This window comes from Buteo buteo, chromosome 4, assembly GCF_964188355.1.
Source record: "Buteo buteo chromosome 4, bButBut1.hap1.1, whole genome shotgun sequence".
NCBI lineage: Eukaryota > Metazoa > Chordata > Aves > Accipitriformes > Accipitridae > Buteo > Buteo buteo.
This window is the reverse complement of record NC_134174.1, coordinates 61,049,447-61,070,781: the sequence shown is the minus strand read 5'-3', so window position 1 is coordinate 61,070,781 and position 21,335 is coordinate 61,049,447. Positions and strand designations below refer to the sequence as shown.

The following is a 21,335-nucleotide window of genomic DNA, read 5'->3' as shown; positions in this document are numbered from 1 at the left end:
GATTTGAATATCAAGAATTCCAATCATTAGAGCTAGGTAGAACTGACCAATGATTGTTTGGGGGTAAGAATATTGATAAGGTTATATAACTAACAGACCCAATCATTATAAAGGTTACATTTAATAGCGAGCATATTATGCATCTTTATGTAAAAGAACTTGTGTAACAATGACTCAACAGCAACAGTATATAAAAACTGATGGATTTTGATATTAAGTTGGACACGTTGGACGGAGCTATCCCCCGTGTCCCCAACGCTGCAATAAAGAAGTGCCTGCTTATCTACTTTGTGTAGATGAGTTTTTCTTCCACTCGCTAACATAGTCAGTCCTTTCAGGATAATCTAAGTTAGACACACATCGACATAGTAGTTCTGGCCATACTCAAGATGCTGTTAGAATAAGCGCCATAGTAATGAGCAAGGCAAAATACTGAATTTTACACTGCAGTAGTCATAGCACTACTTTTATACTTTCATTGTTTACTTTTCTCCTTACGTAAAGGCTCATTTTTCCCTAGAGAGATGTTATAAAATTCAAGCTGCCTGAATTGCTAATAGACATATTTCAAAGTTAATTAGTTAATTTCAGAATCTGGTCTTCTGCTACATCTCTATCTGCTAGGAGCAGCTCTGTAGGGAGAAACAACTAACTATACACATTCCAGAATTTTTATTGGTCTTTTAACTTTGGACTAGATCTGATCCCTAGGACTGAATGCCTGTTTGTGGCTGGTGTGCATTAAGTGCAACCCTGGAGCTCATCTTCTGACGTAGTTCCATCTAAAAGGAATGCAGTTCCTGTGTTTTCAAACCACCTCATAATGTAATCCAAAACACAGTACACTTGGAGGATCAGATTTGCTTTGAAGGTACCCTGCTGATTCTCTTAAAGACCAATGTAAATGCACCCTGTAATTCTTCCCTAGTAGATCCCCTTTTTGCTTGCAGTACTGATGTTCAATCGTGAAAGTACCAACAAAGTTTCTCTTAAATGCAATAGTGTCTTCAACTCTTTCCCCCTCCCGCCCCATCCCTACCCAGTACAAAAGGTATCAGCACCAAGAGCATCCCCACATCACCCTGGACGATGGAGAGGAAGCACACTGTGCCTGTGCTGGGGCTCTCAGCAACAACTCCCACTAAGCATTAGTCACCACTAACTCCTTAATCTCCCCATCACAAGACTGTTTCCTAGTGAGCCTATCAATTTTGTGGCGTGACTTGAGTTCTTGCTGGTATTTACACCCCTCCCTAAAGTGCTGATCCCCAAGATGGGCACTATAATCCAATGTTCTCTCTCAAATGCCTGTCACAGAGAAAGGGTCACTTCCTCTCTACTCAAAATTCCTCATGTGAAAACTATTACCTACAGCGATTTGCAAGTCTTATAACGATCGCTGCTATCTAAGACAGCCTTTCTTTTGCTGACACAGCCTGCAGCCATTGTTCCCAGATCACTTTACATTAAGTGATATTAAGACAATTTTCTACACTATGACTTTAAACTGGATGATTTATAGCTCTTTAAAATGAAACTATCTTCCTTTATTTACCACATAGTGAATCTTATTGTCTTACGTGAAAATTTTACCAGGAAAAATTATATGTAATAATAGAAATCTTTTATAAAAATGACGTTTATCATCAGACAAAAACTGGTCACTGGAAAATTCTCCAATTAAGCACTTAGCTACTGCATATTTTACAGGTAGCTATATTTTTATTTCCTTCTGTAAAAGAGTTTTCAACCTATTTAATATGTGGCAGGCTAGTTATTTCCTTTACATGCCATTAAATCAAGCACCTTGAAGAAATCAAAGAACATCTCTATCAACAAGACCTGTAATATTACTTTTAAAAAGCATACAACACATTCATAGTAGTTAGCAATATTTTCAGCATGTCCAAAGATAGTCCATTTAACCCTTTTAAAATTGTGGAACTGTTTACAATCCTTCCAGTTATCCTGAATTTTTAAACCTGTTACAGAATGTAACTGTTTTGAAATCTCTTCTGCTCATTTACAGCCTGAGACAATCCAAGACAAGGTGTTCCTGGTATCAAAGAGAATTTGCTGGCTGTAAACGTATATTTGGCAAAAGGTAACATCTTTCTACAACAACCTTCTTCTACTTCCTCAACAGGTCAAACAGTGGAAGAGCCACCACTTTTGTATCAGCCAAGTCCCCATTTCTTTTTTACCTGTGCCTAGCAAAGAAAAAGAGAGCAACTTGGTAGTTTTAAGGCATCTTTTTTTCCTCCCTCAGTTAAATCCCCAGCCTTTATCAGCAGACATCAACACATTCTGCTTTAGAATATCAAGACAGGTTAGCCAGTAATAGGACAGCATAATATGATGTAGTACTCAAAACGAATCGCTCTTCAAGAAAAACTTCAGCCTGCTTTCTGTTGCCTGAATATTTTAAATTAACGAGATTTCAAGTAAATACTAAATTTTCTTCCTATATGTACTTCTGAAACAAGGAAACTCAGAAACATTTAACATTATTAAACATTATTAGCATTATTAAAAATAAGAATTTTATTTTGAAGAAAAAGTACATTTAACAAGTACATTTTTTTAAATGTACTTTTTGTTAAAAATAAAATAATAATAATTATTATTATTATTATTATTTGCTTTCCAGGTCTAGAAGATTTATTGTCATGGCTTTATTCTATATTTATATGACTAGCAGCTAACTGCAAATATCTACAAGATCCTTCTTCCACAAAATGTATCTAATAACGAGAGGACCCTACTTTTTTACTCAAAACAATTATTCTATCCCAAAGAATACAGTGTTCTCTTTCCTGAGAGTACTTGTTTTAAACGAGAAATTTTCTGCAGAGCTGCTCCTTCCACAGCATCCACAAGATGTCACCATTGTAAAAGAAAGAAAAACCCATGTGTTGTAAAATATGAAAGACCTTTTTGAGTTCTGAACCATGGATTTTATTTATTGCACATCTCAGTCAATGCAGTCCAATAATTTCTATTTAATATAGGGACTAAACACACTCAAAAAAAATCAAATGTGAAAACCATAAAACTCTCTTCAAAAACGTAGAAATCAAGACCCTACTTTAGCCACTTGCTTTGAATTGCCAAAGAAAAAAAAACTTGGCAGACAGCAAGAGTAGTAAGATAGGTAGAAACATTTATTATTCTAGCATTATAAATAACCCACATAGAAGACACTGTCAGTTTAGAAACTATAGAATATATAGATGCAAATAAATAAATAAATAAATAGGACAGAAGCAAGTAGTCCCCCAGAGAGCTTAAGGAAAGTTTGGTATTGTTTTGCATTTAATAAAGAAAAACAATTATGTATCCAAGCCAGCTCATCTGTCACAGAATAAAAAAATTAAATTAATTGAAATCTATGCAGGTTTGGTGAAAATCCAAGCAAAAGCAAATTATCTCTATATAATCCTACTCACTGTAGGAAAGAATAGGAAGCTAGTATGCACAGAAATGCTAGATGAAAAGTAGGTACTAACTCTGAAAGTTAGACCTCTAATTTTATTTTGTGCTCAAAATTTCTAATGAAGATTATACCACTGTAGATGAAGGTATAGCCTAAGAAGTGCTTTCAAAGTTTTGTGACTTTTCCCCATTTTGTGCATAGTGATCTGAAGATGCAAGTAATCAACATGCAAATAAAAGGGGGATATTCTTGCTGCAAGTTCTATTCACAACTTCCTTACAGAGATTAAGCTTTCAGGATTTTTTTTGTGCACTACAATCACAGAAGGTTGTAAAGGACTCAGTAACAAGTCTGCACTGCTTCCATCCAATGACCATATTGCTAACCCACTTCCTTTCTGTGGGTGCACTGACTGCCTTTTAATGAATGACTTCATTAATTATTAAGAAAAGAAATGTATTAAATCTCATGGTGTCTTTGGTCTAATAGGTGTGACAGCTAATAGGAGTAAGTCAGTCATTTCCTTTGACATGCAAAAAGAAACAGCAATAAAACAGAAGTAGAGGCAGGAAGTAAAGGGAACAGGGCATATGAGCTAAGTAATCTGGAGGTATTTTAATGTTTCTTTTAAGAGAAGAATGGCAATTTCAATGCATAGCAAGCTAACCCAACTGAGACTTCTAATAGGAGTGGTAAAGGATAAAAAGAAAAAAACTCACAAACATCTAGCGTAATTATAGTAAGTGAATTAAACATTTAGGGTCTTAAATAATTGATCTTTAATAAGAAACAATTATTTACAGTACTGGGAGTAAAACTACAGCACATGCTTACAGTACATCCATTACTCCACAGTACGTGTCCACACAGACATTCTTGTACCACCATAACAAAACAGCTTACCTTCCTTTTTCATTGAAAGGCTATACAAATAATACACAACGAAAAACCAGACAGTGAATACCTACCTCAGGAAGCCCTAAAAATATGATGTGATGATATGACAATAAGAAAGGGGGGAAGAAAATCAAGTCTATCTAGACATTAAAGAAATCAATAGAACAGGAAATAAGGCTATGGGGGAACTTAGTCTTCAGAAGTGCTCAAAACTCTTGAGTAATTGCTGCCATTATTTTTTTTCAAATTAACGATCCAAAAAGAAGAGTGCCCACCACAAGAAAGTTTAGATAGGAAGTCAGATATTTCTGCAGTATCTTCAGGCAGAAAATATCAAAGCTGTGAGCCTTTTATGGCACTAAAGCACATACATCTAGGTCCACATGAAAATTTAATCCAGAAATTATTTTTTCATTTATGTTTATTCTTTAAAGATGCTAATACGTGTACTAGATAGGATGCATTAAAAGCAGTTCTTTTTTAAGGATTAACTTGATTCCAAATAACAAAACCTTACCTTGCCAGCTATCATTGCAAACACACAGCTTCTCGCCTGTCAAATCACAATACCCGTGATCTGGACTGCCACAGTTGGCTTTACAATATGGAATATCACAAGCTTCTCCTTTCCAGTACTTGTCACACTCACAGTACACCCGGCTTGGTATGGAGACACTGGTTGTACACTTTCCATGTTCTGAGCAGTTATTAGGACAAGAATTAATTCTGAAAAAAATATGTAAAATAAGGAAAACGACAAGCCAAGAGTTGATGACAGTGGTTTTATCTGACAGTATTCCAAGACTATTTGTTAGATAAAGTACTTCTTTTCCTGAATAATTTCTATGTACTGACAAAAAACATGTTTAATGATGATTTTACAGGCAAGTGAGCTGGAAAGGTGTTCATCCAGGCTTACATACAAAGTCCGTGATGCAGTCAGGATCACAAACACTTTGTATTTTAACAAGAAGTATTGACATTAGGCAGAAGGACAGGCCCTGCCTGGACAGATCACCATCTTTTTTTTTTTCCTGTGTTCTAGTATCAGCACTCTAGTCAGTCCCTTCAAATGCTTATTATCTCTAGGAACATCCACACTGGAAGTGACTATGAGCAGTAATCCTTAAACTTTCCACCACAGGCATGCAGTTAAAGGGTTTTCCCGAGTGGGTTTGGTCCATGCTATAAAACAGTATGTCTAACACCCGAGGGGAATAAAATTGGAAAAAACGAGTAAGGAAAAATACAAGATGGCTAAATATCCTGAAACTACTTACAGGTAGCACAGGTGCTTTGAACCCTTAATAATAGAGCCCCCTTAACCTTGCCTCCTTAACTCCACAGTCAGAGATGCAAAAAGAGGAAAGATTAGGCCGAAAGAAGTCTGTGACTGTTATGGGAGTTAGCATTTCTGCGATATGCCCTACCAAACACTGAGATCATAGGCAAATGGATTGCAAAATTATGCAAACTGGTTCCAGAAATGCAGGCGATTCCTTGGAGATGAGGAGGAATGGAGCACATCGAAGTATGCGAGTCTAAGAGTTTCCATGAACAGAATCTCAGGTAGTATGTGCCTGACAAAGTCCAAAAAGGATTTGAAACCTTTTTTGATGACTCACAGCAAAAGGGTTGGGTTGAAACTCAGAATAAACTGTTACTACAAACCCCTGATGCTTCCTGTAGATGTGAGAGCTGAACACCATACATAACCTTCCTTGCTCTTACTGAAGGAAGAACGAACAGAAAAAGTTAGCAAGGAACTATTGAAGGCTGGCCTTTGGCCAAATGTAGTTGTGGCAGGAAAGTCAGGAGACATGTTTTCATTTTCTAAAGACTCACACCTCAGAGGACTGATTCTGTTACACTACCAAAAAAACAAAATTCCATGTCTGAACTACAAATGTCCTAGGGGTTTTGCCTAGTAACACACATAGCATTAAAACCATTGGTGGCATTAACTGCTGAGTACCACAGCTGTGAGGAATCTCTCCCCCGACTTCACAGGAAGAGTGTTCTGTGGGAAGGTGAACAGTTAAGTCTCTCCAGCAATAGAGATACCAGTTTAAAAGTAGACACATTCCCATTACAACAGGTTCTTTAAGGATTCAAACAGAATGAGAAAAACTGGATCAGCAGAGATGGAAGCAGGTTGCCAGACTCCAAGGAATAGAAAATTTACTCAGAGAGTTCTGGAATAACTACTATAATTACTGTTGTTTGCAACTGGCATGGCATTTTAGTCACAGATGCTGTGCTTCCGTCTTCCCCAAAATAAAGGAATACAAGTGGTCGATCAAGATGACGTCAAAAACTGCTTTGGGGTTACCGAACCAAGGAAGAAAGAAGGTAACAGAAGCAAAGTGCAACAGGTCAGTGACAGAAAAGTTAATGCAGCCATAAAAAGCAATCATAGCTACTTATTTTATCATAAGAAGTTACTCCTTAAAAAAATATTTTAAAAGTATCCATTGCAATTGAAGAAACAGAAGAACAGAGTACATAACATTTCTTGAGTTATATATGTAATGGAATTAAAAACTGGCAGGTTTTTTAATTTATTTTAAATCTTAAAAAAAATTAGGTAATGATATGTAGTATGTACCACATTACCAAGTCACAGAAGAATGCAGAGCACATACACTCATTTCTTAAGAATACCATGTCATACCACCATTTGCTCCCAAGACAAACAAAACAAAGTGCAATAAAAGCTTCAGGGATAACTGAAAAATGTATCTAATTACAGTAGATAAATCTGCCAGGTGATTGCATTTTACTGATGTCAACTGACAAAAATTAAAAATACCCAGTCTTCTAGACTGCCATTTCCAATATAACATATTTAGTGAGGTTTCTCAAGCTCTGAATAGCTATTTATTATCTGGTAAAAGGTAGGCAAACTGCTGCAAATTACAGAAACAATCTTTCCATAGACAATTTAACAAAGACCTCTGCCAAGAGTAAAGCTATGATCAGAAGCTTAAATAGGATTTTTAAATTAATAAAGAGTATGACAAAAATATTACATGTACTTCCACATTTGAGGTGCAGTGTTGGCCACCACATCCCACAAATTAGTATTTCAGAATCTGAAGTAATTGAAAGAAAGGAACAATATCTGCAATCATGGGAAAACTATCACATGAAGAAAGAGGTCCAACAGGACCAAGCACTCCCCGCTTGAACTAAAGCGTCCAGTATAAAGAGACATCACATTACGAGTCACAAGCATGTCCCAAAAGAAACAGAAGTTGCAATCAACAGCTGGTGCATATAACAAGGAAAAGGCTCAGGTCCATTGGATGCATCTTTAGAGCTGCCGACACAGAAAACCACACTGGAGGAAAGCAAGCATAGTTATAGCAGATTACGCTGCCATCAGAGAAACTAAAATTTGGACAGTGCAGATAAGAAATATGAAGGCAGAATGTAAACTGAGATGGACAATTGGAGGGGAAAATACCTGAGAAGTAGAAAAGAAATGGAATAAAAGCCTTGTAGCTGGCACAAAAATAAAAGCAGGACTTCAGTGAAGGTTTCAAAAGCCATAGAAGTACATTCAGCAAGAAAAATCAAGCAACAGATGATCCTAGTTCAAGAGAAGGGAATTGACATGACAGCAGATATAATCTCCCTTCTATTCCATATGACAACTACATGTGTTGGATAAACACTGAAAGGGATACATTCTAGTTCCATATGGCATAGGAAAAACATACTTTTGGAATAGCCATGTGGCTTCACTCAGAACAATACACGTTATCTCTTTTTTTTTTCTTCTTCTTTTTTTTTTTTTTTTTTTTTTTTTAACTAGTACCTTGATGACAACTCATTACAAACCCAGGTCCCGGACTTTAGAAACATGCCACAGTATAACTCTTACACTATTAATAAAATCAATAGATAAACACTTTCCCTGGGTTTGTCATTCTCCTGAAAGAACTGATAGCCTAATTTAAAAAGTAATTACTTATTAAAAAATACTTACGAGTAAAAAATGTTAAATCCAGTTAGGTTATAAGCAGCATCACTAAAAAAGTGTAGTAATGCATAGCCAGATGTAGTAACTACTTCAGGAACAGTTTCATTTCCACGGACTTCAGGGACTATTAGACCACTGGAAAAGAAAATTAGAATACTGTTTTTAATCAGTCTTTGGTGGGGTGGGGGAAGAGGGAGTTAGCTATTCTGTTTGTTATTCATATACAGAAGATAAGTCATAAATCTCATTTAAAAAACTTCTTTTAAAAAAAACAAAATAAGCAGCAGCAGCATATAAAACTTGCCCATGCCTCTGCAAGGTAAGGTAGGGTTTTCCAGGAAATCAAAACAAAACCTCCTCCCTCACAGATTAATGCAAAATTTCACATCAGATTATTTTGAGGGTGCATGCACCGTCAGTATAATTTTTAAAACTTATTTTAACTTTGAAAATATATATATCTCCTTCAGACAGGTGCTTAATACTCACTATCAGCAAGAATTCTACTTCCACATAATATTTGCACCTTTAGATGTTTATCTTAAAGAATTTCAAACCTGGAAAGTAATTAAGTAATTTCCATGAAAAGGCAATTTTCAATAGAAAATAAAATACTTTTTAAAACTTCAGAAAGATGTTAAGATGTCAGCCTTAAATAAAGATGGAAGTAGAAAAAAACAAGCAACATATTAATATACTGAGGAAAAAGGATCACATGCAAAAAACAGTGCCACATCACAGATATAAATTAAAAGTTATAGGAATCCTAAGGTAAACACTAAAAATCGATACACTGAAAGACATCTGAAGTAAAGAACACAGGAAGAGGAACCTCTTCTTTCCTTCCATTCATGCTACAAGTCAGGCTCCTGAATGATAGCTAGACACATTTAACAAATACAACTTTGGGGAGGAAAAAAAAAAAACCCACCAAACAATTATGTAACAATTGAGGAGAATTAGGAGAGAAGGTGCAGATTGCTATAGTTGGGCAGGACAGAGGGATGACATGAGCTTTGTTGCCTCAGGAGAAAGCACTATCATTTATGCAATTAGTATTTCCTAAACTTCAGCAGCATGATCAGTACTTCATAGCACAAAATGAAGTACAATTTCTGTCCCACAAAGCATCTGCGTATATATGCACAAACAGTTTCTGGTTTGTTGGGGTTTTCTGGTTTTTTGGTTTTGTTTTTTTTAATATAGCTTTGCACTCAATGGATATCCCAAGATAAAACTTGTACTGACTTCAAAGGATTAGGATCTTGTGCCTTTTCTCTAATAAACTATAGTCCACTTGCATAGAATATTTTTTCTGGAATGTTTCCCAAAATTTTAACAAAAGGGTAGGAATAAAGCAACTGAAACATTTTGGTAAAGTTCAGGAATGGAGGAAACAAGTGTTAAAAATCATATGCCCTGCTTTTTCTCTCTTGGACATATAGGAAATGCAGTGCATGCACCTAAATCTTTACCGCAACAGTTTATTGTCATTTGAAAGGCAAATAATTAGTCTTTATTCAGCATTAGTTGCTGTGCTCGTTTATTGTTGTTGATTTTGTGTTTATTTCTAAATCTTGCTACAAAGTAATACTATGAGTCTAGAAAACAAACATTAACCTGAAAAAAATATTTAGCTGTGTAGAAATTCTCATAAGCTAACGATAATATAACAAAAAGGAAAGAAATTCCACCATTTCAGTTCATAGCAAATTTGAGCTCTCATCCAGGACTTTGTCCAGTTCAGTAATCTAAGGAAAATATGTTACAAAATTAGTGCTTAAGACGGCCTTTGCATCAAATGCTCTGAACAAGTCTCTTCAGTCTTCATACAGAAATATAGAAAGCATTTAGCAGCCATTTTTTGTAACTTACACATAGTACAACAGTGCCCAAATTATCCCTTAAGTAGGATCAGATACTGACACTATTGGCCAGTGCCACATTTAATGCATGTTAAAACTCAGGAGTCACTATTGGAAGCCTACTGGAAAATACATTTCTGATTGCCTGTCTATAAGCATTAACACTCCGTGCAATGTCAGCAGTAAGTACAAGCCACATAATGGATTTATGCTATGATCACCTAACCAAAAAAGTAGTGTTTTGTAATTTATTCTAATATAACTTTACATACATGCTCCCACAATATTAACAAAAGAAAGCAAGTTATTTAACAAATTAAGGCCTCTAATGTTTTCATTTTTTCCGCCCGCAAACTAAAAATGTCCATATATGACTACTTGGACTAAAACGCTAATAAATACACTCACCTAAATACAGCTATTAAAGGTGCATATATTGAATCTCCATCATATACATACATATGGTCCCAACTACATTCCGTGGCAAAGTGATTAAATCTTAATCTTAGTATTGCATTTGGGCTGAAAAAAAAACAAAACAAACCAACATTGATGTAATATATTATTTACAGAAGTATTGAGCTCATAAGATAAAGAACTTAACAGCAAAATTGATCATGCCAGCATAACTCTATTACAACATTTTGAGTACTAACTAAACATTTCAGAGTTAAATTACAAAATTCAGGGCAAGCAAATATTTTACTTTATCTTAGAAAACTTTAAAAATAACATCTTCAGTCCAAGTATAATAACCCCCTAAAGTTAACAAGAGACTTAAGTTCACCAGGTTTCACCAGTATTCTGAAACACAAATTTAGAGCAACTAAAATAACACCTTTAAATATACTAGCTTCACTTTACAATGTCAGGACTATAAGGTTTAAAGAGTATTCCAAGACAAAATCACCTACATATCCTCATTCCAGTATTATACTAGTTATTGAAAATAAAAATCTTAACACACAAGTTCAAAACAACAAGCAATATTAGTGCAAGATTATTTTTTTTCTTCCTCCTCCCCACCCCCATATGACACCTAAGAGTCATATTTCACCAGTTTTCAGTAGAGATTCAGATTGAGAATGTAAGATTTCTGAAAGGGGTATTTTCTCATATGACAAAATTAGCAGACTCCTAAATATATTCCATGCAACATACTGATTATTTTCTTTTATTTCTTTTTTTTTTTTTCCCTCCTACTGACAGGCTCTAGGGCAGTTTCTCAGTTTGGAAAACATAGGGGGGAGAGAGAGAGAGAGAGAGATCATTTGGAGAGAGCTCTTTGTTCATTTTTTAAAAGAGAGTATTTTATATATATGTAACTTTCTAGTCTGTTGACATTTTGCACTATGTTTCTGGGTTCCATCACGCTTCCACATACTGTGCAGCATATTGTTTCCTTCAGCTACCCACTCTACCATCTCCTGCAAAGAGGAGGAAGAAAGCGAAGACCAACTTCAAAGCAGAGTTTGCATACAGTCCTCAGGCATGTTTCCACTTTAGTATAGTGTAGTGCAGTGCAAATATTCCTGAGCTAGCTTGGGTAAAAAGAGAAAGTCTAGTTATGTCAGAAAGATATTCAGCTATAGCCTAGTCACCTAGATATTGAAGCTTCTACTTAAACTATTTTGCCAACTACCCATAACTTTATTGCTGTTGTGTTTAAGTTACTATCTGCATATAAGCAGACCAAAATTAGATCAGATAGGTCATTACTGAACTGCAGCAACAGAGGAGACATCTAAGGTAACTGACATGATGATAATATGGAAATACAGAAGGAGGCAATTTGCTTTTAGAATATTAGTAGAACTTGGACCTAGCTAAATTCTTCAGCAAAATCCTGATCCATAGCCTGGGGGAAAAAAGTCCCACTGAAATTTAACAAACTTGTGCCTTTAAAAATTAGCCATATTAGTGCATATGTCTCATCATTTCTTTGTGCAAATCTGTGTGTTTCTGTGCTGCATAAACTGAAAATTAGCAACAGACATGAGACATCTAAACTATATAAACTGTGGGCACAATATGATTTTAAAATTAAGTACATGAGGAAAACTAGAATGCAAGAGAAAATACTTTATAGAAGCACTAACTTTTGAGCAACATGTAACTGAATAATTATAATTAAACTGGAAGCATTCTGTACTTGAAGCCATTCCTGATTTATCACTGGAGAGTAAGATAATGAGTTAAATAATAGGATTCTCTAACCACATTTGGAACTTATGTAAAGGTACTCAAACAGGCAACAAATTTATCATAGGGTTTTGAGAGCTTGCAGCACTGGCCAAATTCCAATGTCAGCCTAAATTTTGCCAGCAATTTGAATGGGAATGGAGCAATCCTGAAAATTCTACTTCAACTTTTTTTTTCCTTTTTGAATCTTTATAACATTTCAACAAAAACAAAACTAACAAACAAAAAAACAAAACTGTTTATATTGTATCCAGATGCAGTTTTGACTTGAGTTTTGACTTGAGTTCTTTAGATGTCTACAATACACAGTACCAAACTGACAGAAAATTTAAGCTATGAAAATAAATACTTACTATCCTTCAATTAACCATGTACATTTAGTTTTATATTTATAATTTATTGGTCCATCTGTTAAATATCCAGAAGGTTCTGTTAACCTACAAGAGAAAAAACAGTGCTGTAATAAACCAGAGACAACAGAATGCACATCATCAACATGCCAGTAGATTCTTTCTGGATGGAGAGAAAATTGGGTGTGGGGGAAAGAGTTAAGTCTCTCTCCATATTTCTTGTCACACTATTTTTGCTCATAAAAACTAGAATTCTGATTATTCTATATCATTGATTTGCTTTCTTCCCCCAGGCAATCACAAGACTTCTAATTTTTCTAGTTCAGTAACAAGCAAATACTACATACAATTTAAATTATCCTTCACATGAAATGGATGCAAACCCGTGTAAAGGGCTTTTCGTTTAAGAGGATTTTGGTTTGGTTTGCTTGTTTCTTTTGCCATTACATTACATCTTACTTCTGAAATTAGACCACAGCAGTAGTGGGAAACCTGTTCCAGATCAAGAGAAATTAAGGCATAAATTATAAATTTAAATAAGCATATCTGCCAGCCTGTCCCTCTCTTACTCCTGGTCAGTGATGAGACATGGGAAAGCTGAACAACACTGAACTACACAGAAACTAAATAAAATGCATACTAAAAGCCATAGAAGGTCAGACCAAAATGCCAACATAGCCCGGTACCCTGTCTCTGACAATGACCTACAGCAGATATCCAGGAAGGGATTTAAATCCCTACAAATGCTTCCCACAGCATTACACCACCTTCAGCGACTTGCAGGTCAGGGACATATTCAAGATGCAAGTTAACCATGAATATCTACAGTAGCATAATAATGATTTCCACTTTGTTCTCTATTCCCATCCTAACATTTTATTTGCTCTTTCAACAACTACTATGCTGACATTTTAAACACACCTAGCTGCTGTAACTTTTTTTCTGAGTGATAATAGTTCAAGATTCATTACGTATAGAAATTCATTTAATGTAGAAATAGAACCTTTTTCCTCCACTCACATATATTACTTCACATTAATCTATACAGAGTGATAAAATAGCAGATTAAATTCAATAATCCATTACCATAAAAGCTTTCTGAAAGAGCTTAGTATCTTCAGCACACTAACTTCACTATTTACCCCATTTTCTACATCCTTTATGATTATGTTGTGTAGTTCAGGCCTTAACACAAATCTCTGGTGGCCTTACTCCACTGGGAAAACCAACCATCCTACTCTTTAAAATGTTATAACAATGATACAAATATAAATACATACTCAGAAATGCTCATTCCTTTCACTATAGTGTGGAAAGATAATCATTAAGAATAAGTATCATTGAATAAGAAAAAAGAAGCAGTTGGGGTTTTCTGTTTTGTTTCAGTTTTTTTAATAAATCAATAGAGTAGATCTAAGTCCAGAGGCAAAGCTGAACAACCTGAACAAGTCACAGCCAAATTTTCTCACCAGGAGTCCAGCTGAACAGGAATTCAGTATCTGCTATCCTACTACCTTTGAAGCTGTACATACCAATTCTAAAAATATTTGCTACCACATCTACTGCAAGTTATTTACATTTGAACTCATATCAAACAGTAATTGCATACTTATTAACAGAGGTCTGTAATTCCAAACCTAAAACTATAAACATGTGGAAAGGAAATAAAAACAAGAGAGCAAGAAAGAAGAACTTATAAGACAAGGTCCATGCAAACTCTTAGGTTTTTAAACAAGTTCCTTCACCTATAAGAACTAGCTTCGGTTTGTTAGACACACTGTAAACCACTCTGTTCAAATCACTAGTGGTTTGAATGAAGATTTTTTTTATCCACGTTTTCCTTTTGATGAAATGGGACAAGCTCTCTAATATGGGGAGCTGTCCAAATAATTGTACTTCAAAACATTTTCAAGGCATAAAAGCAATATCAATAACATATTTTTTGCTTCTGAATAAAAAGAAGAAAAGCCGATAAACAGCTGGTAACATGAGCAACAGACTGGGAGGAAAAAAAGAAAATAAAACCCAACAACAACCATATACTTCAGTCAGCTGACAGCTGAGAGAAAATTTCCCTAATAAAGCCTAATACATTGAGCTGGTCTGAATGCTGCAGTACACCACTCCCCAAGAGCAATGGTTCCTGGTAAGCGCTATACAAGTGCTGGTGTAGCTCATAAGCAAAGTAATGAATGACGAGGCACAGCTGGTAACTCCCACTCCTCCCTTGCTGCATGCTGGCGAAGCTGCAGCAATGGCCACGGGAAAAGGCTAACCATGCCCCTGCCAGGTGCTCTCTTGTGAATCGATGCCTGGCCACAGAATACTTTTGCTCGAAGCAAGCAAAAGACACGTGCAGTTTAAGTTTGTAATGTTTCTTTTAGTTGAGAAATATCAACTTCACCTAAAGGTATACTTTCATGTTTATATATATGATTTGAAATCAAGCTAATATTGATGCTTGGCCCCTAGCAGAACCTTAGTAAAGCTGACTACAGGACCAGATCCCACATTTGAATGTGTGCTAGATTGAAATCTTTTTTTTTTTTTAAAAAAAAAAGGCAGTAATGCATAAAATTCCAATCAAAACAAATTGCTGTCATATTGTTTATATACGCATGTAAAGTCTTACATAGCAAGCCACTGAACATTTATTTTTCTGCAAGTGTGAAATATCACAAGTATTCATGTGCTGTCATGACCATTGCCGCCTTAGTAGCTGTATAATGCAATGGAGATGACTTACAAGAGTTGTTTTTATTAAATCAGCCCTTTGGCACTAGTAAAGCGCAAACGATTTCCCTTGTCACCTAGGCTGATAATTTTTTGATAAATAGTTTCTTGCGGAAGAGCAGATAGCCTTTGAAGCAGCTATTGCACTTCGCTGAAAAAAGTAAACAATAAGTAAGAGCATGACATTGCTTTGTAATAATGGTTGTGAAAAATGGTAAGATAAAGGGGCTGTTCTATTTAAAATAAATACATAGCAAGACAGAGGCGTATTACTTTAAGTTTCTTGAGTCATACCAAGAACTTTTCTGTACCATTTTTCCTTCCAAACATTATCCAATACCAAATCCCATGAGCAACACGTATACATATATCACTAGTACTTTCACATAACCTCTTACCAAATCAAGGGCAATATTCTCTATCATATAAAGCCAGGTATTCATGGGCATAGTTTTACTCTGTGACTAACAGTGACCCTGTCAAATAACCAAAACCCAGATGAGCCAACATGACCACACGCTCTTTAGTCACAGACGTGGAACAGCCAGAACGAAGCCTACATGCCGCAACCAACTCGCTGCTCATTGCTTTCTCATCGCTGAGAAAGCTTCAGGGATGAGGGGACAGCCAGAACAATTTGTGTGGCCTGCTTAAGCACCACAGGTTTATCACACCTAGACTCCAGCTTTCTAAACAGAATGCACAGGGGAGCAGCTGATGTTGTATATTGTCATTTTAAATTGCATGCCTGCTTTCACAAACACAACAGTATTTTTTTAGTTGGCATGCTTATAATCGAAACCTATAAAGCATTAGAGGTGCATGCCAAGAGAACATTTCCCTTCTCTGTATACTGTAAAACAGATCTACCAAATTATAGAAAGAAGTCAGGATGCTGCACAGCAGAGTTAAAGATATTCAGAAGCATCAGTGACAGATTAGTCACTCACCAAGCTAATCAGTCAGTAATAGTTTACGTGAAAGATACATAGGTTGTTTCATCTAGCAGACAGACATGTACCAGAAATGTGAGGGCTAAAGGCTGAAGCCAACACAGGGCAACTGAAACATGCAACAAGGGGATATCTATATTCCCCTGGAATATTACCACTGTTATAAAATAATGGCAAATATAACTGACAGTGGTAATATTTATATTTTGCACTGCAGAGGCTTTAAATCAAGACTGCTGCATTTCAAGAAAAGAGAAAAGTATGTTCTAGTTCAGTCAGAAATTATCGGTCCAAAATGAAGGAGTAGTCAGATGAAATCTATGGCCTGCAATACATAAGACATCAGAGCAGGTTATTAAAATGGCCCTTCTTGGCTGTAATATTTATGGATCTGTGAAAAATGCAGTCATGTCGTCTCCTGTATCTTCTTGCAGAAGAATAGTATCATCAAATCTTTCAGAAAGGGGCACTAATTTAAACCAGCGAAGTCATTGGGTATTTTCTGTCATGAGCAGAACATGAAAATCCACAAAACTGCTGGTAGATGGACAGACAGAGGTCTGATTTATAATACAGGAACATTAGGAGAAACAAAGCATAAGGCACATTCATAATATTACAAATATTCACTGTTACATAAAAGAAGGGGATATGAAGAGGTTCATTTATCTCTATATTAGTGTCACATTTCTATTCAGAATTTTATGAAATGTTGGATTATTTTGCAATTCCTACTTCAGATATACCTGAATATAAGATACAGAGCATGTTTTGCTGTATGGATTCATCTCAATATCAGTATTTGCATGTCAGTCAAGGACTATTCTCTCCATTGTTGCAAAATTTTGCTCCATCTCCTTTTTATCTTTTATGAAAATTTGTTTTAGTAAAAAAATAAAAATCAATAACTGTGCTTCAAAGTTATAAGATCAAATCCTTCATAAATACAAGTAGGGGCAATCTTTCTAGCTCAAGATCTTGTACCTAATCTTTACAGCAAGGAAAGAGGCTCTTCACGTATCCCAGATGAGATCAGCTGAATACATTAAGAAAGAAGAAAAAAAAATTTGGAACACCTTACAGAACAACCCAGAACTAGTGAGCACTATGATATCAGAAAGAAATACAGAAGAGATCAAGAGGCCATTTCTCATACCAAAATTTTAAATTATAGTCTAAGAAGATTTTTTTAATATTTTTTTCAAAGGAAGAAAAACAACATGTTCTGAAAAATCCAAAGCCAGATTTTCATTTTCCGGGCATAAACCATTGATTGGCACCTGACAAAAATCCTAAAAATTTGCATTTGGTTTTCCTGCATTTTTACATTTATGGTGGAACCTTGCTGTTGGTTAATTTTTTTCGACAATGTATATTAAACAGAATATACTGAACATCCTGTAGTTCTATTTTTTCTTAAATGACTAATCAAGAGGAACAAACATTTAATACATTACGAAAATATTTGCATATGCCAATCAAACTCCTATACATGTTACATACTGCTTTGCATTAATAGAAGAATGTATATTTAGAAACAGTAAGGATATTCACGACAACTTTTCACATGCCAACTAATCAAATGCATGCTCTTAAATAGGCCCCACTTTATCCACTGACAAAGTAACAGCTTTTTTTGTAAAATGTCCCTGCTGCTTAATTAAAGTATTCAGTTCCTCCCTTTATTTTAAACAAAACCAGGCTCCAAAACAATCCAAAAATCCCAGAAAATTAAAATGAAGACTACAATACAACATTTTCCCTCCCATAAGAATATATTCTCTATTTCAAGAAGCTTAACACTTGTGTGGCACAAATGTACTTTTTTCTTGAGTGTTGAGGTTTTGGTGTTTGGGGAATTTTTTGGTTTGGGGTTTTTTTGTTGTTTGTTTGTTTGTTTTTAATAAAGCTAGCAGGGATATAATCTTTGATTGGTGTGAAACATTAATTTAAGGTTTAATTCCAACAGATGTTGTGTTTCTCATTTACTGTTTCTGAAAAAGGCTATTAGTCTATAGTACATTTTTATAACAGTCCCAAAAACTACTGAAAGAATACTGCAGAAAATAAAAGTAATATAGTAACATCAAAGGCAATCCCAATATTTATTCTATTGTAAATTAAAATTACTGTGGAAATACTGTATGAGACTACCTAAGGATTTTCTTCTATCTCCACACAATGTTAGGTGGTACTTGACTTTTTTTCCCCAAAAACCCTTAAATTGCCATTCAATTACAACACACCCTAACCCCTATCCCAAGGCAGGATCAACTATACTGAAATCTTTTTTCACAGTTATTTGTCTTATTTATTCTTAATAATTCCAGTGACAGAAGTCTACAATCTTCTTAGGCAATCTATTTTAGTACTGACTTATCCTTATTATTAGAAAGTTTTTCTAAATGTCTAAATTTTTTTTTTCTTACTTCAACTTAAACATATTACTTCCTGTCCTACTCAGAGCAGACCTGGAAAACAGGTAATCTTCTTCCTCTTTCTGTTTACCTTTTACAAACATCTACCTCCAGGCTTTTCTTCTCTGAATTAAGCAACTTAATCTAGTATTCCTCATGCATCGTTTTCTAGACTTCCTTCCTCTAGAACTTGTCCAATTCATCTGCATCTCAAAATGGTACCTGCTACTCCAGTTGTAGTCTGACCAGCATAGCAACCAGAGAAGAAGAATTATTTAATGTTTTTAATGTAGGCAGTTCTCCTGAATGTAAGTAGCAGAATAACTGCCTTTATGCATGCCGATTTGTATACAACCTGTAATTCCCTGTGACTGCTAACTTCCTCCACAGAAGGAAGTAAACAGTATTACTCTACTTCATCTTACTGGGGTTAATTATGCCTACTGATGTGTAGAAATTTGAATCCAGTTCCATGAGTACGACTTTTTTCAGGCAGCATTATATGGGATCAATGCAGCTTGCATGATCTGGAACTTGCTGCATGGGAAGTTTCATTTATAATCACTTTCTCAGCAGGAAAATCTATTTTTATTTCTGTGATATAAGCATTCATTTAAAAGTTGGTTACTGTTCACTTAAAAGATGGCAACTCCTGGCCACACTGCATAGTGAGAAATCCTACTTAAAAATCAATGGACTCCACAAGAAAAGATGAAATTCCATTTGTGTATATTTATCATAAAGTTCTTTGAAAAACCACATTTTTCGTAACAGCCTTTTTTCTATTACTCAACTATGTCAACAGTTTTTGAATTATTATTCATTATTCATTCACCTTACAAGCACTAACATAAAGTCAGTACTAACAAAAATTAAAACTCAAGTGCACATATGGAGAAGGTCCCCATCATGACAGTTGCAGTAATTTTGTATACTATAATGTAAGCCATTGAACCAACTACAACATGGTACCATTTTTTGCATTAGTTAAAACCAGGCAGTTGCCAGACATCAGCACTGTGAATTAGAGACGCAAACACACAAGGTTTTCCTCTTCCTCACAGTTCTAATATTAAATCTGAGGAAAAATATTGATGTGCATATAGAAAAGAACTTTCTACTTTTCTGCACGTAGAGAAATTTTCCCATTAGCTTCCAGCAACAGCATATGTCAAAATGCTCTATTTTAAGTTTTTTTGACAAAATGAATAACTGAATTTTGGATGAACAGAGGCCAAGAGACGAGGTGAAGAACAGGCACAGTATTCTCTCTCACTGCACAAATGATTGGACTATTTTAATTTAACAGCTTGATCCATAAATGTAGCAAATAACACTACTGAAAGCACAGCTTCACAGCATGGGTCTTGAAAAAGTCAGGATGGCTTCTGTCTTCAGATTGTTCTTCAGAGTACATACCTATATTCTTTAAAATATGCAATTATAGGCCATAACTATCTAAAAAAACAATCCAAATGCTGATTGCCTTGAATCTAAGCAAATTAACACACCATTTTCTCTACTGGTATTGAGTATTTGTTTATTTTTATAATTATGTAAATGAACCCAGATTTTGGAATAACATAACTTATCCAAAAAGAGAAGTAATTTTTTGAGAGGACTCAAATCTAAAAAAAAAAAAAAAAAAAAAGACAGCAAACAAAATCTGGTCTGCCAAGACACTAATATAGTATGAGGAAGAATAGTAGAGTGCAGCCAGCATGGTAAACACTTTAGGAAGCTGAAGAGAGAGGCAGCAAGGAAAAATGGATCAGTTCTCAGAAATCTGTCATTAAATGCATTATTGCCCTTCATTGGATTCTTAGCCTTTTTTGAAGTGATATTCACATAATGTAACAAGAAAAGCACACACAAAGATATTTAACAAATTACTTGGATTATTTTCAGAAAAACTCCTTACCTATAACTCTCGTTGTGCCACTATTCCTCCTCTAATAAATACAGTAGATATCCATCAGGAACAATTTTTTTTTTTTTAAATACAACTTCAAAAGCACCTGATTCTGTATCTGAGATGAACAAAACCAGATTCTTAGAGATTACCACTTAATTGTTTAACGCAGGTACCCAAGTACACATACTTTACTGAAAAATGGTTGACCTGTTTTCCCGAGGTTTAACCTGAAGTCAGAAAATACTTTCTAAATGCAAACCTTTCCCTTTGGGGGAGAGGGAGGAGCGCTGTTATGCTACATTTTAAGAAACCCAAACTACTAAATGCTGTATCACACCCTATCATTGAGAAGTTATTGACAACTTAAAAAGTTTTTATGCTATCTAGTTTTACACAGATGGATTTACATGTAATATTTACGGAAAGTTTCTATAAAATTGAGTGGAGTTGAGTCAATCCACAGAGTTCAACAGTGAACTGCATACTTTCTACAGAATTGCTACACCAATTAGCATTTCAAATCTTGCCAATATTTTCCAGGTGGCAGTGGTCCTCTTCGTCTCAACTTGGAAATCAGTG

The 21,335-nt window shown here is 35.2% G+C and overlaps 1 protein-coding gene across 1 annotated transcript in view; it reads right to left on the bottom strand.

The window, feature by feature from the left end:
• Positions 1-21,335, bottom strand: part of ATRNL1 (attractin like 1) — a 537,457-nt gene that overhangs the window by 482,079 nt on the left and 34,043 nt on the right. The window contains exons 2-5 of the mRNA XM_075026472.1: positions 12,742-12,825; positions 10,595-10,708; positions 8,328-8,456; positions 4,851-5,059 (exon numbers count right to left, since the gene is read on the bottom strand). Of these exons, the coding sequence (XP_074882573.1) occupies positions 4,851-5,059; positions 8,328-8,456; positions 10,595-10,708; positions 12,742-12,825 (536 nt within the window). The remainder of the gene's footprint in view (positions 1-4,850; positions 5,060-8,327; positions 8,457-10,594; positions 10,709-12,741; positions 12,826-21,335) is intronic.